The 15766-nt window shown below is 36.2% G+C and overlaps 1 protein-coding gene across 2 annotated transcripts in view; it reads left to right on the top strand.

Annotated features, from left to right (window-relative positions):
• The window catches only part of ACAP2 (ArfGAP with coiled-coil, ankyrin repeat and PH domains 2), a 46300-nt gene that overhangs the window by 18349 nt on the left and 12185 nt on the right, over positions 1–15766 (top strand). For both annotated transcript variants that reach the window (XM_010084195.1, XM_010084203.1), the window contains exons 9-14: positions 3812–3924; positions 10853–10904; positions 12301–12401; positions 13611–13716; positions 14136–14344; positions 14561–14630. In XM_010084195.1, coding sequence (XP_010082497.1) covers positions 3812–3924; positions 10853–10904; positions 12301–12401; positions 13611–13716; positions 14136–14344; positions 14561–14630 — 651 coding nt within the window. The remainder of the gene's footprint in view (positions 1–3811; positions 3925–10852; positions 10905–12300; positions 12402–13610; positions 13717–14135; positions 14345–14560; positions 14631–15766) is intronic.

The following is a 15766-nucleotide window of genomic DNA, read 5'->3' on the forward strand; positions in this document are numbered from 1 at the left end:
AAGAACTGCTCAGGAAACGGCTGGAGTGAAAATGATTTGAAAATTTTTAACACCTTGAGTAAACAAGGTGATAGGAAACCAGATGCCACCACAGTCATAAAGCAGGCATAAGCCAGAGCTGCTGTTGAGAAGTAATGCAAGCTAATTCCTGTCTCAAAAAAACAAAGATGTGCCAGTATTTCAAGTGACTTGTATGCTCAGTGACCATGTTGCCTTCTTCCACTTTGTCTTGGACTGTAAACCTTGTTAGTTGTGTTTGTTGTTTTAAGCCCTTCCTCAAGGGACTTTCAACTTAAGCATGACAAACATTCTCTTGCTGATGAGATGGGAATGGAAGCAACTTTCTAAATGGGGGGGTTGCATGATTAGTGTTCTCTGTTTAATATGTGCTGGAGTAACTTTTCAGGTTAGTGTTTTGTTTGGTACTTATGCTCCCCCATTTACTGCCTTTAAAATCTGTAAATAGAAACCATACTGAATACATATTCAATGTTAAAACGCTGATATTCACACTCCCTAAGATTTACTGGCAAAATGGCTTGAATAGCTTTCATGACCTGCTAGCAATCTTCATATTGAAAGAGGATTGAAAATACTGCTGCTGAAACATAGGGGGGTTTATGTTTTGGTAACGAGAAAATTATACGTAGAGAAACAGAAAACATGCAACCTATGAAATGAATCCAGTATGTGTGATAAATTCATCTGTTTGCATGAAAATGCATTCACTGAAACACTGTCAAGAATACTCGGTTTTCGTGACCCACCAGATCAGTATTAATTGTGGAAATGAAAGCTGTTTTTCTGTTGCCTGCTGGTTTACTATCCCTCATGGACATTTAAAGAAAGAAAGGGAAAAAAAAGGCATGAAAGCACGCTATATGCTGCACTTGTGTAACCCACTTTTACATTTTTCTCTACCAGTGAGAAAAATGAGTATCAGAATAGAAACCAGAGATATTCCTTCCTTCAAATCTGAATGAAATGTGCGATACAGCACTTCAGTGTAACTTTCATAATACTGGCTTAATTTTCTTAGTTCTAATTAGGTGAAATGCACTTTAGTCCTAACTGACACCTAATTAGTAAATAAATGATGCTTAAAATTCAGTCTTTGCTTAAGGAATACAAAATTCTGAATCACATCGAGTGACTGGGTTTATTAACATGTGATTCTCTTATGCAGGACACTGGAAAGATATGTGGATTTATTTCTCCACCCCCTGATCATTTTTCATGATTCACTAAACTTTTCCATGTGCCAAGATAAAAATAAACTATAATGTGACGGCTTTTCTCCTTTAATTATAAAATAGCAGAGACTGGAAGATCAGACACAGCTTATCTAGTTCCATTTTCTACTTTTATCATTGAAATGAAGTGAGGGGTGTTTTTCTTTGTTCATCTTTTTCCTGACCACGACTTTACCAATGAAGTTTTATGGATAAAGCATATGGAAGCTTTACTCCCTCTCCCCCCAGCTACTAGTCTGCTCTCTATAGTTAGGAAAATTTTAAACATTTGTCTGTATATTCTTGTTACTTTAACTTCCACCTTTATAGGACAGATAATCAAGGAGGCTATTTAAATGATGCTAAGTGCACTTCATGAGGAAGGCTCAGTATTTTAGACAACTTGGACTGAGAATGTAGCATGATAAATGATCCAAATGAGTTTTCCTGTTATGCTTGTTTATGTCTTCAAAGCATAAATGTAGATTCATTGGAAAAGGTGGCTGCATTTTCTGCAGCAGTTCTCCAAACCTGGAGGAAAATGTGATTACATAGTAGTTTGGACAGAGAAGACGGAGGGAATGTATGCTGTCTTTCACTAGACAAGGAGTTGCAGGCATCACTGAGGCAGAAAGATGCAAATTTTTAGCAGGTTTCATTATGTTTGGGAGCTGGTAAGTTAGAGTTATTTTTCAGTTTTTTGTGGAGGGAGGGATTGTGACATCAGCATGTCTAAGTCTGTATTTACAGCTTTGATTTTTTTTTTTTTTGAGGGTATAAGAAAAATGGAAAGGACTTTTAATACTTTTAACACTTCAAGAATCCTTGTGTGTGTCACAAGTTGTGAAATACTAAGTTTAAATTGTACTGTGATATTTGTCTGTTTGTGCTTACATGAAGCCTTTAATATTCAGCATGTTCTGATCTGGAAAACAGGCAGAAAATCAAAGTTATTAAATGCTGAATAATAAATGCACAAATGTGTAATTTTTGAGGAGCTTTTATTTGCAACCTGTATGTTTATTCAGATCAGTATGTGCTTGTGATACAATAGTTCCATTTTCTTTTGGAATTCTTGCTTTTGCACTGATCTTCTGCCAGTGAATTAACAGAAGTCTAGATTTAACACTTCAAATTTAGTTAATCTCTTCACATTGGTAATAGGTGAAAACTGTGAGTAATTTTATGGAATCTGGTGCTGTGCTGACCTGGGAGTGTAAAGGGCCCATTTTGATATTTGTAACCACTTCACTGTCTTGTTTAATTAACCTTGGATTGGACCAAACCATCTGCATGTATAACAGCAAACACCGAGTGTAGCAGAAAAGCTGTGTGCAGGCTGGAATATTGCATAGGGCTAATGGTATTGGTTTTGAAGGTGATAATTTTTTTGTATAGCTTCCTTTCTCCTATGTATAGACAAATTCCTAAGGAACGAAGTATAAAACAGACTTACAGGCATACTTTTCACACAAAGGTGGTGTTTGCAATTTACAAAAAGTGCCCTCTGAGCATATGGGCGAGTGACACTATGAAATGACCTGCATCTTCAGTATTTAACCTCTGTTTTTTGTTCTGAACCTTCATTGTCAGTGTTGTGTCTCTTCTGCCCTAGTTACGGGGAAGATGTTGCTTGTCTATTTTAATTTTACTAAGAGTGAAAATAAATAATAGCATGTATATTATTTTGATCTCTGGACACGGCTTATGATAAATTATATCATTCCATTGTGCCTTTTTTATGCGTGCCCGGTACCTGTTAGGCTCCCACTCGCTGGATACCCGAGCTCTGTAGCTCCCTGGGAAGAGTCTATGCTGTTTCAGATGAGATACGAAAGCCAATAATCGCATGTATTGCTACTTAGTCTGCCCTACCTTTGCTGGCAATGTGAAACGGTTACCCTTCTAAAATTTGTTAAGTTGTTATCACCTGTTATCTGTTATTACATTGATGAAAATGTATATTCTCTTATCCTGCTTCTAGCTTCATATTCTCGTCAAAGATCATAAAGAAAAAAATTGTGAAGGTCTCACCATCATTGGCAGCACCCAGACTGTTTTAATTCAGGGATAGCTGCTAGCATCATCTTTATTTGGTTACTTGTGTTCTAAGTTCTGATTTGACTCGCTTGTCAAGATGACAGAGCTGAAAAAAATGCTAAAGCACAACTGGATCTATATGGGGGTGTGCGGCAGGCTGCAGTTGCATTTTGGTTTTGACTCTGAACTCCCATTGCCCCTTTACCTTACTCTTGCCTTTCTTTGAAATGTGTATGAGACCCTTGGATCAGACAGTTGAAGCATCAGATACTCTGTCCCTAATGTTTGCCCTCTATTTGGCCATAGAGGTCACCAATACCTGAGCAAGAAGTTCCCCTTGTGTGCAGGTAAACTGAAAATCTTCAGCATTCTGATCTCCCTAAAATACTTTTTGAAAGAATGTCAGGAGCTTAGTGTCATGGTGTGACCAGTCTTGCAAGCAAAACATTATTCCTAACTTTTTTTTTTTACATTAATGCTGTCCGTGTTTGAAGTTTCATTTGAAACTGCAATGTCTCTTTCATGTTGCTTTTCACTAGGATTATTCCAGTGATGATACTAAACTAGAATACAATGTAGATGCAGCCAATGGTATTGTTATGGAAGGTTATCTGTTCAAGAGAGCCAGCAATGCCTTCAAGACTTGGAACAGGTAATTATTCAGAACCTCTATTTACTAGCTTACTAAGATATTGCTTGTTAAGCTAAATTATGGTCTGATTTATAACCTGTGCAACTCACTGATTCCACAGTTTTGACAGAACATTTGGGCAACTGTTAATTAATGTAGAGATGACGCTTCCAAGACATTTTTCCTTATTTTCTGTCCTAGTTTGCAAGCCTTTTTTCTAAGTGTATATCTTAAAGTCTGGAGGCTTGTGTGCAGTCTGTCTCTGTAATTGCCTTTTAGCCTTACTTTGGGGTTGAAACAGAGCAGTCCTTATATTTGTATACAATAAGCTATGTAAATGTATATGCTGAGAAAATAAGTGTTAGAGGACAAAGTAAAATGGAAGTTGTACAGCCCTTGGAAGCAGGGAAACACTGAGTGAAGGACTCCGGTACTCCAGGACTTAAGTTATTTTTCCTGAAAGATAAGCATGTAATTGTTATCCTTTACGATTCCTGTCCTGTGCAGTGACTTCTGCTTAGTAGCTTTGATGGTCCTGTTGGGAATTCAAAATATATTGTTAATACTGTCTCTTTAAGAATGTATAACTTACTATTGTTTAGATATTTTTCTCACGGAACAGGATTTCTTTTGCATTCCAAGGGTGTACACTTTTTTCAAGGAAATATTGTATACGCTGGAGCATTTACAGTGTAGTTGGATACAGTTCTTGAATGTTAAAGAGCTCTTTTTGCAATCTTATGCTCTGGAATTTTTGCAGCAGTGCTTCTGTTAAGCTGTTTGCTGGGCTTCAGAGGCCAGAGTCTGCATGTGGAGATGTGTTCCCTTCCAACCTTAATTATTCTATAATTCTTTAAGCATCTTGGAACATCACAAGTCTCTAACATGTTGGGGTTGCTTTGCCTAAATTCATAGACTGATGCAAGGGCCACTGGTGTCAATAAGACTATCTATATAAGCAAGTCATGTGCAACTAGTAAAATGGATTTTGCTTTGGACTATTTCTAGTCTGGTCCTAGGGTCTGGTTATCCATCTGTAATTGTAATGTACCTTCTGGGATAGTTTCATCCAGGCAGCATTTGGAGTTCTCCAATTCAAATCTGCAACGCATCAGAGGACAGTGAAGGGAGAAAACTGGGAGATATGCTTTGAAAGCACGTTCCTGATCTAAAGTAAAATCTTAGTGTAAGCACACTGAGAAAAATCCTCAGTAACAGGGCAGGAGATAGTCCTTTGGGTTCTCAACAGGCTGAAAGGGTTGTTTTTGCAAGGTGTTTTGCAGGGTGAACTGCAGCCTCTTGATAAATGACTGAAGCTGAACGCTGACTCCCTCTCTGGGTTCTTCTGTTGACTAGCATAAAGGCTATGGAGAGGGGTAACAGAAGGGAGCAGGACAGGGCTGTTGGAAGGTAGATGAGAAATATTCTTCTTCCACATGGCTTCACAGCTATTACTGTACATGTATCTTATATTAAGGTGGTCAAGGAGTAGGACTCAATTAAACCTAACTTCTGTATGTTGAAAATTTAAATGGACACAAAATAAATATGGGTAAGTTGTAATTAAATCAAGAGACACAGTGACATTCTTTCAGGTTAAGATACAGGTTTGAACATACATAATGAAAACAGTTTCAAACAGTAAGTTATTTTAGAGAGCCAAGGTAGACAGCTCAGTAATGAGTCAAAGCTACCTACTTTTACTATGTAGTTTATATTTGCTATATATATATAAAATTTGTATTTTATGTTTATATAAAATTTTTTCTTCTGTTTGTCACAGGAGTAATTGATAAAGCTAAACCTTTAACCTGTTTTAATCTCAGATTCTTGATAATTTATCTCACTGATAGGCTAGTTAAATGCTTCAAAATCAGGCATAGAATAGCATTGGATAGGCTATCTGTAAACACTGTTTAAAAATTTAATCAATAGTTTTAATTTTGTGCTTCACACATTCACAGACCATTACTAATTGTTGTGAAACCACTACCATTATCATACATAAAAATATATGTTCAAGACCTTATTAATGAAGACAGATATTAATTTTTGAATCTAGCCCAATTTCTCATGTTTCAATAAAAGCAGAGAAGTATTTTTATCTTATTTTTATTTCTGAATACATTTGTAATTGCTTGCTATGTTGTAGAGACTGAAGTGGTCGTTGCTACTTTTCCACTGCCTGTTTCCACTGATGGAATGCTTTACTTGTGTAGTATTGCAGCTTCAGCTTCAGGGAGATAATACTGATTAAAGTTCACCATTTATTAGAGGTGAGAGTGATTTTCCAGTCACTAGGTAGAGTACAAGAAAGGACTGTGTCATTGCATTTAGCTGTTTTGTGCGTAAAAATGTACAATGAAGTACCAAAGGGGAAAACAATTGTATTCTATGTGAGGGAATTTAGAACAGAAGTCAGAGACCGCAAGACAGAGAAGATATTTTCAGTGTTCAAAGTCAGGTAGTTTGCTGCTTCATTATATGCCCATCTTTAGGGGAGGTGGGTGGGAAATCAACCGTCTGAAACAAGACTGGAAGAATTTGACTAGAAAGAAACACTGGTGTTTCCTGATGTTCTGAGCAAAGGGCAAAGGCACTGGTACTCCTTGCTAACTGCTGATTGCACTGTCAGTTGTCATATGTATTTTAAATGGTGGCTTCTCTTTTCCCTCTTGATATTTTGATGGTTCTAGGCCTTTTAAAGTACTCCTTTACGACTGAATGAAAGGCAGCTAAAATCATTGCAATTGCTACTATTAGTGTATACTTGCCAGCGTGAAAAACATCAGAAAAGGAAATGGTTCAGTGGATTTTGTCTGAGTTTGACGCACATCAGTATGATTATAGCTAACAAATTAGATAATTGTGATCCTTCTGCGTGCATCTCTTAGTCAGTGAATCCGTGGACACCATAGTGGATTATCCTGGGAAAACTCTGCTGAAAAAAATCAAAACCATATAATGCAGCCATTTGAAGGAGGGCAAATTAAAACTTGTTTCTAATCCAAAATAATTTCTTGCTAAGATGATGTCGTTTCTTCCTGGGGCAGCTGGCTGCTTGGGTTTAATTGTCCAAAGACTTACATTAATTGGGCTTTTGCATCAGGTTTCCTGTTCTTGGGATAGTTCTGCATGACACTGGCTTGAGAACAAACAGTGTTTGAGCAGGTTACAAAGTAAACCACAAGAGGTTTTTGCAATTCAGTGTTGCTGTGTTTTGAAAGAGCTGGAGATTTTGCAGTCTTTTTTTATTGTGACTAAATGGATAGCATATAATGTACATGAGTATTTCAGATAATGTACCCTAGTGGAATTAAAATTAAATCTTCATACTGGAAAGTTTTATAGTAACACATATGGAGACCTATTTTTTGAAAGCATGTCTATCTCTTTGTAAATTATATATCTTATTGTACACAATTTTTCTTTAAGGCATCAGGAACTGAAGTTGGGTGCATTTATTATTGTGGAGCAGTAGGTGGGAAGCTCTTTCGGTTCCGAGAAATTCAAATGAAAGAAGTCCATGTCATGAAGAAAGATACCTGTGAATAAATGTGTGTAGGGAGAAAAGCCTTTATCAAACACTAGTATATCCTGAAGAGTTTTTAGGTTGGATGCATTAAATGTTTTCCTTTTTAATTCTGCTGTATTTTCAGATCATGCTAATTCTTTGCTTATTTTGCTCATTTTGCATTTTTCATTCCTTCTCCCTTCCCTTATGTTTTAATCCTACCCCATTTTTTCACATGACAGGAAAAAGCCAGATCACATCAGGTACCAAACAGCTTCTTTTATACCTTCCCAATGTTTCTTTGGCACGCAAAAAGCTCTTCATTAACCCTGCATTTAATTTTGATTACTTGCAATGGATGTGTAAGTGGCTCAGTCTAAGAAAATAACAGAAGGATTCTGCCTGGGATGCCAGTATACCTGATGCTCAGCAACTTTAAAAGACTTAAAGATTGATCTAGTTTTAGCTAAAAAGGAATTAAAGCGAAGTTTCTGCACTCAAGGTTCTAAGTGTACAAGATCATTGTTTTGACATTTTCCAATTGAAGTTCGAGATTTTTCTCATCAGCTGCATTGGAAATAGACATGTAACTTTTAAATGTTGTGCATTCTTAATCACTGTTTTATCTGCGTGCTGGTGACAACTAGTGAAGAAAACTGTTTCCTTTTGAAAATCAATTAAGCATGATACTGTTTTTATGTAAAACTCAATTTAAGGTTTTTTGCTACTTCTCTCAGTTCTCAGAAATTTGAAACATTTTCCAATGAATTTTGTAATGTTTCCTATTTAACAAATACTTTTTTGAATTGTGTAGATATAAATGATGGAAAACATTTCGTTTCTAAACCCAAAGAGCTGTAGGTAAACACTACTCAGTGGGGCAGTGCAAATTACTTTTAAGATTTTCTCCAGTATGTTTTCTCCTTCACCGTGCTTCTTTCCTATTTTTGACAGAATGACACATTGGAAGAATCATTGGTAACACTCAGTATGTACTGCACACATGTTGCAGTACATGGTTTATGAACATTAATTCTTAGAACAGCATAGATATGGTATATTCTATAGTAACACCTTCAGTACATATATTGTACTTCACTTTCCTGGGTGCTAGTACTGTAGGAGTTTGTTTCCTACGGTAATGAGTAGAGTTTATTGATGGTACTTCACTAATTTGAAATAATTAATGACGTTTTTGGCCTGAATAAAACTGCTGTGGTGCTGTCAGTAGAGAGGAAGCTGCCACTTTTATTTTTTCAAGCATACAATAAAGTAAATTAACTTTTATTTTCCATTGACGTCTACTTCAAAAGTCTGATCTACAGGTTATACTACATTCTAAATTGTTGATCTTGTTCAATAGAAGTTTCTTTAAAAATATTTTTAAAAAGCCATACTTTTTGGCTGGACTGGAAAGTTCTCTTAAACTGGTTTAATTTCTCTACTAGGAAAGAAAGAGGCTGGAATACTTTGGAAAGTTTATAGACTAGGCTTTAAAGATTACACAAATTTATTGTACAGTTTATGTGCTCACATCCAGTTGATCAGATTGGAGCGTATTCGCTTTAACATACTAAATATTTAGCTGTTGAACAAATGAAGCATTGAGTTAATGAGGTTAATTACACTACCTGAGGCCATTTTTAGGGATAAGCTCCATTGCATGTTATCTTGGGGCAAGGCTGTATTTTTTTTTTTCCTTTTATCACTTGGGTACTGCTTTTCGTGTTTTTCCGTTTAGTGCTATGTTCAAAAAAAAAAGCACATTAAAAAGCCCGAGTTTGTTTTCCTTTTCTAGTCTGCTTTTTTGTTGAGTTACCTACTTAAATATTAGCAATAATCTGCCTTCTACTTGTATTTGAGGCTTAGTTACGGCATCTTTTTTGTGGTTTTTTTTTAAATAGGTGCTAAAGATGATACCTTTTAAATACCAGTGAGCAAAACTACTGCTGTTAATAAATTGAAAAAGTAGTTAACTTTTTGCATTATTCTCTTATCTTAACCCAAAAAGATGACTTACGTTGGAAATCTAGTATTAAAAGAAGATCCTGTTGTTGCTTTTTAAATTAAATATATCTGCACAACATTTGAAAAGATTAATTATTAAGAGGTAGAATCTGGTCTGTCTACTAAGTACTAACTTTTCTAACAAATACTTGATTTTCTGTTTTGGATCTAACTTTTATATATCTTAATTTTTCTTAACGATCTTTGTGTGTTTCTTTTCATGAATGGCTTGTGGTGATTGAATAAGTATCTGGAGCCTTCTTGTTACTAATTGCAGTAAACTGTAGTTTGAAGCTCAACAGCCTGTGGAGAATAACATGATGTGTTGGGATTCAGTATTTTGTGTACTCTTACCATTCAGGCTAATTGGCAGTGCTGAAAAAGTGATGTGTGCTGTAAGTCAGGTATTTGAGATAATTGAGGAATTATACTGTGATAAACACAGGTTCACTTTATAAGCCTGAACAAAACAAAAAATGTCAGTTTCACTGCAGGACTGAATTATTTTTTGCATTCCCTTCATTTTTGTCAGTTCAAAACCAGTGGTGATTGGTTAGCTCTTATTTTGTACATTCCCAGAAGAGCTAGAAAGGGAGGGTTATATTTGCTGCTATTTTACGTTCAGTGGTCTGATAAAAACAGTTGTTAGAGATCTGAGATGCTCGTAATTTCTTACAAAATATGATTCATCTTTCCATTATCCATGAATTGTATCCTCTCTGAATAATGCATTTGACAAGGAAGGATACTGTTCAGAGGAGTTTTAAGTGTTGTGTTATCTTTTGGATTTTATAGGATACCTTCATTAAATCTTTTATTTGATATTTTCCTACAAAGCTGAAGCTTATGTTAGGATCCTACTTAAGAGGTTTTCCTTGGTTTTGCTTTGTTTCTGTATGCAATCTTTTTATTTCAGCATCTAAAATTTTAAGAAATGCCAAATACAGATAACCATTAAACCTGCATGAGATAGCAACGCTGTAGTATTATTTGTGCCTTAGTAAGTTTTTTCTTAGTTCTACTCTCAAACATACTTCAGGAGTGAGTAGTTTACATAGTTTTTGTTATTAAAATTGTATGAATTTATGTTATCAAACAGTTACTGAAAATTGTAGCTTGCTGGAAAAATACAGAAGTAAATGTTCTTTGAAATGAAAATGTTCTGTGTGATAGCTTAACTAATGTTGTCATAACATGAATGTGTTTGTTTAAGACTCAAATTTTTTGAACCTTGCTTTCTTTTCTGTTTTGACTCTGCTTTCCCTTTTTTTCATTATTCTCACGAAATACGTGCCAAAACTGACTGTGGCATTACTTTTGTGAATTCTTTTATGCAGCCTCTCTGTAGACTGTATGTTAGCACATTTAAGTCAAATAAGCACTGTAAAATCAGTTATGTATTCTCTGGGTGTCTCTTTATTTGAATAGGCGCTGGTTCTCAATACAAAATAACCAACTTGTGTACCAGAAGAAATTTAAGGTAGGTATCAAGAACTGGCTTAGGATAGTTTGGGGCGTGGGTGATGGTTTTCCTGATCGATTGGAGGAAGGAGAAACAGAGTGCTGACACTGGCATCCTGTGTGGTCTTCAACAACCTGCTGCATTTTCTAAATGAGTTTCTCCCTTTGTAAAATGAGACTAATAGCTACACTTAGATTTTGAGATTCCTGCATGGTGACTTGTAAGCACATACTTTATTTGCTGTGGGTTTTTTTTTTTAACCTTGTTTCGGAGAAGGTTTATGAAGAGCCTTAAAAGTTGTTGGTCCCAAAAGGCTTGCACACACTTGCTGGCAGCAAAATATTCCATGCTGTTCTTTGAGCAGTTGTGTTTAACTCTTTCAGGACTTGCTCCCTCCAGTTACTTACTGGGTTCCCATATCCACTTTAGCAGTTTGAGAGAGAGGGTGGGGGGGAAAAAAGGCATGGAAGCATTTGTTATGAAACCGTCAGGGGTGCTATGTACATGTACTTAATACTGAAAATGTAAGGTCGTTCAGCGGTCAGTATCTGTCTCTTTGCTGGTGGGAAAGTACGGTAGTTGTATATTACAGCAGCAAGTGCAACTATCCCCAAACTGTAGAAGCCAGCCTTCTCAATCAGCATTTGGGCCCATGCTCCTTTGTTTACTGCTCTAGCATCTACTTTTGCAGCTGAACTGTTCTTCATGTTGGAAAAAAACTAGAGAACTGTGTGGAGATGGGAGGAAAAAAATGAGGGCAGAGCTTATGACAGTTCATTTCTCTTTGGTGTTAGCAGACCAGGTTCAGAGGCTAGTCTTTGGTATCAGATGCTATCATATCAAGAGTCTCCATTTTTGTGGTTGGAAAGGAAACAAACAGTTGAGTTTGAGCACAATTGAGTTGGGCATTTTTTGTTTGTGAATGACAATTACATATTTGTTGTTTTAAAAATGCACCTTTAAAATGCCGTTAGCTTAGAATAGAATTCTTATGAATTGAATCAAATTTTCAAAACTGCTGCATCCAGCTTCTGGTTTTTGTACTTGGCACTTGTAATAATGCTGATTTAGGTATAAACCTTCTGATTTATTTGTGGGTTAATTGCGTCTCCCAGAAAGTGTCTTTGAAGTCCTTTGAATACTGTTGTTTAAATTTAAGGTGATTATTATTTAGTAGATTGGATTGTAGGAAAAAATAAATTTTCCAAAGTTTGTATTAAATATAACTAAACATTGAAATTTCTCTAAATATTTCCTGCTAAGTATCTCCGATTCCACCTACGTAAAATTTTATTTTTGGAGGACAAATTTTTGTAAACAAGCAAATAGAATTAAATGATAAGTAATTTGGGATTATTAGCAACCTTATTGTCTTCTCTCTGTGACTTTTTTGTTGTTAATTTTTGTCTCCTAGGACAATCCCACAGTAGTTGTTGAAGACTTGCGGCTTTGCACTGTTAAACACTGTGAAGATATAGAAAGACGTTTCTGTTTTGAGGTGGTTTCTCCAACGAAGTAAGGAGAAGTGATAGAGCATGTTTAATTAAAAAAATATTACGTTCGGTTATCTTGAAATGCAAAATTAACATTTCTCTTGGGATAGATCAAAACGGGAAAAATATCTGAACAATTCTGTGCTCTGAAATTTTGGCTGAGAGTAAGTGATGCTGTGAGAAGCATTCCTAGTATTTGATTTACTTTTGGCATTAAAATAAACATGCATTCTTATGCTTTATGCATAAATGGCTTGTGGGTGTGGAGCTGTTGTGGCTTAGTAGTAGCTGATACTATCAAGCTGCTTAGTAACATAGAAGACATCTCGGTTTCCCCAAATTTCTGATTGTTGTAATGAGAGAGAAACATACTAATAAGTTGTTTGGTAGTGTTAAATTACGTTTCGGAATGCACTAAATGAAACTACAAAATAAAAATATTTTTCAGCTCTAGCAGTGCAGTGTATTGGTTGGATTTGGAGAAGTGTGGCAGCCCTGTCACAGCACGGGCAGGATGTGGGTTTCTCATTAAAGATTTTGAGATGTGACCATATTTAAGTTTTTGATATAAGGTCAAACTGCTGTTACGTTTGGATGCGATCTGCACTCCCCACTCCTACTTACATTTCTCTTCATAATAGATTGCTGTCCTAATGTTTGCATCCTCAGTTGTGGTTCACTTTAACATGTGTTTTGCTCCCACTTGCCTATAGTTTTCATCCCATAAGTGTTGGAGCAGTTTTATACTTCATGACCTGTTCCCTTTGACTGTTGGTGTGAATAGTAGTTCATTCTTTGTCAACAGAGAGATTTAAAATAATTTTCTCTTGATCTCAGTGAATGAAACTGTTTTCAAGGACTGATACCTCTATCTTACATAATCAGTCATGGAGCTAAATTGCATGTGAGGATATAAAAATGAAAAATTATAATAAAAAAGAAAGGAAATAGGAAGCTAAGCTGTTCTCTGGGTTATTTAAAGAGTCATATCTGTATGTTTTAGCATTACCTGCAAATAGTTTTGAAACAAGGAGCTTGCAGCTCATAAAGGGTCAGCTGCTTTGTTATCTCAAAATAAACGGCTTTATTAGATGATGCCTACTGAACAATGTACTTGTGGTGATAGCAAGAAACTTTCTCAAGAGTCTGTAGTTTATTGAACAATGTGTTGTTTGATGTTAGCTGCTTGGTCAGTCTCTCTGAATCTGAGTACACATGTGATTTGTCACAGAAGCTGCATGCTTCAGGCTGACTCGGAAAAGCTGCGGCAGGCGTGGATTAAGGCTGTTCAGACCAGTATTGCTACAGCATATAGAGAGAAGGGGGATGAATCTGAGGTAAGTGTAAAAACCAACCAGGCAACCACCTCCACTTAGATCCTGAAAATTAAAAATAAGGAAAAACTTTTTTCATGAGAGGGAAAGAAGAAAAGAATCCATTGTTTGTCTTCAGTGGAAACACAATGAAGTTTCAAAGGCTATGATATATACCTGATCTATCTTTCATTCTGTATTACTAATGTTACTTTGGCCTATATGTTTTTACAAGATTTTTCTGTAGTGTGATTAAAATTAACAGGATACTCCTGTATTCAGTTCCGTATTTCTTCTAAAAAGCTGAACATTTTTTCAGTTCTGTGGCTTTCAATGCAGAAGTTACTTCTCTAGGGTTCTAGAGCACAGTCAATATCTGTAGGACTTTTATTTCTTCTGTGTGTGTCTCTTTTTTTATTTGTTTGTTTCTTTTTCTTTTTTAGAAACAGGAAAAGAAATCATCCCCTTCTACTGGGAGCTTAGAATCTGGCAGTGACACAAAAGAGAAGCTGTTAAAGGGAGAAAGTGCTCTACAGCGAGTTCAGTGTATTCCTGGTAATGCTGCCTGCTGTGATTGTGGTTTGGCAGATCCTCGCTGGGCCAGTATCAACCTAGGAATCACGCTGTGCATTGAGTGCTCTGGGATACACAGGTCGGGGAACTCTTCAGAACCATATTTGATTTGTGCATTGACTTAATTAGGAAGGGTGGTGTTTGCCTCTTCAAGTGTATATTGAAGTAAGGTTAGGGACCCCTGTTTGTAAACAGAATGGAGGTATCTGCTTTATTTGCATAAATTAACAGTAAAGCTGTCTGAGGTAAGACATATCATGTAGTTACAGGTTAATATTTTCTTCATGCTGTTTAGGAGCTTGGGAGTCCACTTTTCAAAAGTAAGATCTTTAACACTGGATTCATGGGAACCTGAACTTCTAAAGGTATGATAGTATTTTTGAAACAAGTTTCTGTTTGGTACTTAGGTTGTTGTTCTAAAGCCTCTGCATCAGAAAGTTCAGTGCAGAAAACACTTGCATTTGTACCCAGTGCATGTCTTGTGCTTTTGAGTAGAAAATATTTATAGCTGTGTGTTGTTTGTTTAATTCACACTTTCTTATAATACATGCAGTAGCAGTAGTCATTCTTGTTACAAACTTGAGTCAGAACAACTTATGACACCCTCAGGTTTGCAAATGCACTTTGAGTAGTAAGTTTCATCTGATACTTTCAACATGTAAAAAGGGAAATCTGTTTACAGACCAATAATATAGTGGGCTGAAAAATTTTGGAAGTGCTGTATCAGCCTAAAGCATTGATCATACTTGAAAACTCAAATGCCAGCTCTTACAGTGAGACCTTCATTTTGTACTCCTCCTGGCTTATAGGAGAGCATTCATGCAACTGCTCTTGTATGCTATTTGTGTGCCAAAATTCTAACTTGAAACATGATAATGAAAATCATGTGACATTGAAATACTGAAACAGGAACTCATGCGTGGATGCATGTGTGCAACAGGATAGCTGATGCAAAGCATTTGTTTCTAGCTGTGATGTTCTGGTATGTAGGTATTGCTTCTCTATTGTGAACAATCAAAAGACAGTGTGAGTGGAGGTGTTTCTCTTGTGGTTTGACCTTGAATAATTTTAATATCAATGTGTTCATACTGAGGAAACAAACAAACAAAAAACCCCAACAACTGCACCCCTTTTCCTGTTCATGTAAATACCAGAGCTGAATATTCTACCTGGTATTAGAAGCAAGAAGTCTGTTCATTGCCATCAGTAAGTTGGATTTCACGGGCCAAATTCTCATTAAGTAGTATCTGCAGGCTGTTTTGTCTTTGATCTTTTTCTATAGATGTAACAGATTATGGTCTAGCAAACATGTCTGTTGGACAAGATGGAATAGAGTCAATTGAATTGTCTCTTGCTGATGGGATAAGAATAGCTATTGGCAAAGCTGGTGGAAAAGAGTACCTTTGACGCCTGCAGGCCTCATTAACATTCTGATTGCATTCTTGAATGACAGATGGTCATTTCTGCAGTCCTTTTGCAGAAGGGAGTAGCACTTTGAAAG

Source organism: Pterocles gutturalis, unplaced genomic scaffold, assembly GCF_000699245.1.
Source record: "Pterocles gutturalis isolate BGI_N339 unplaced genomic scaffold, ASM69924v1 scaffold36526, whole genome shotgun sequence".
Lineage (NCBI taxonomy): Eukaryota > Metazoa > Chordata > Aves > Pterocliformes > Pteroclidae > Pterocles > Pterocles gutturalis.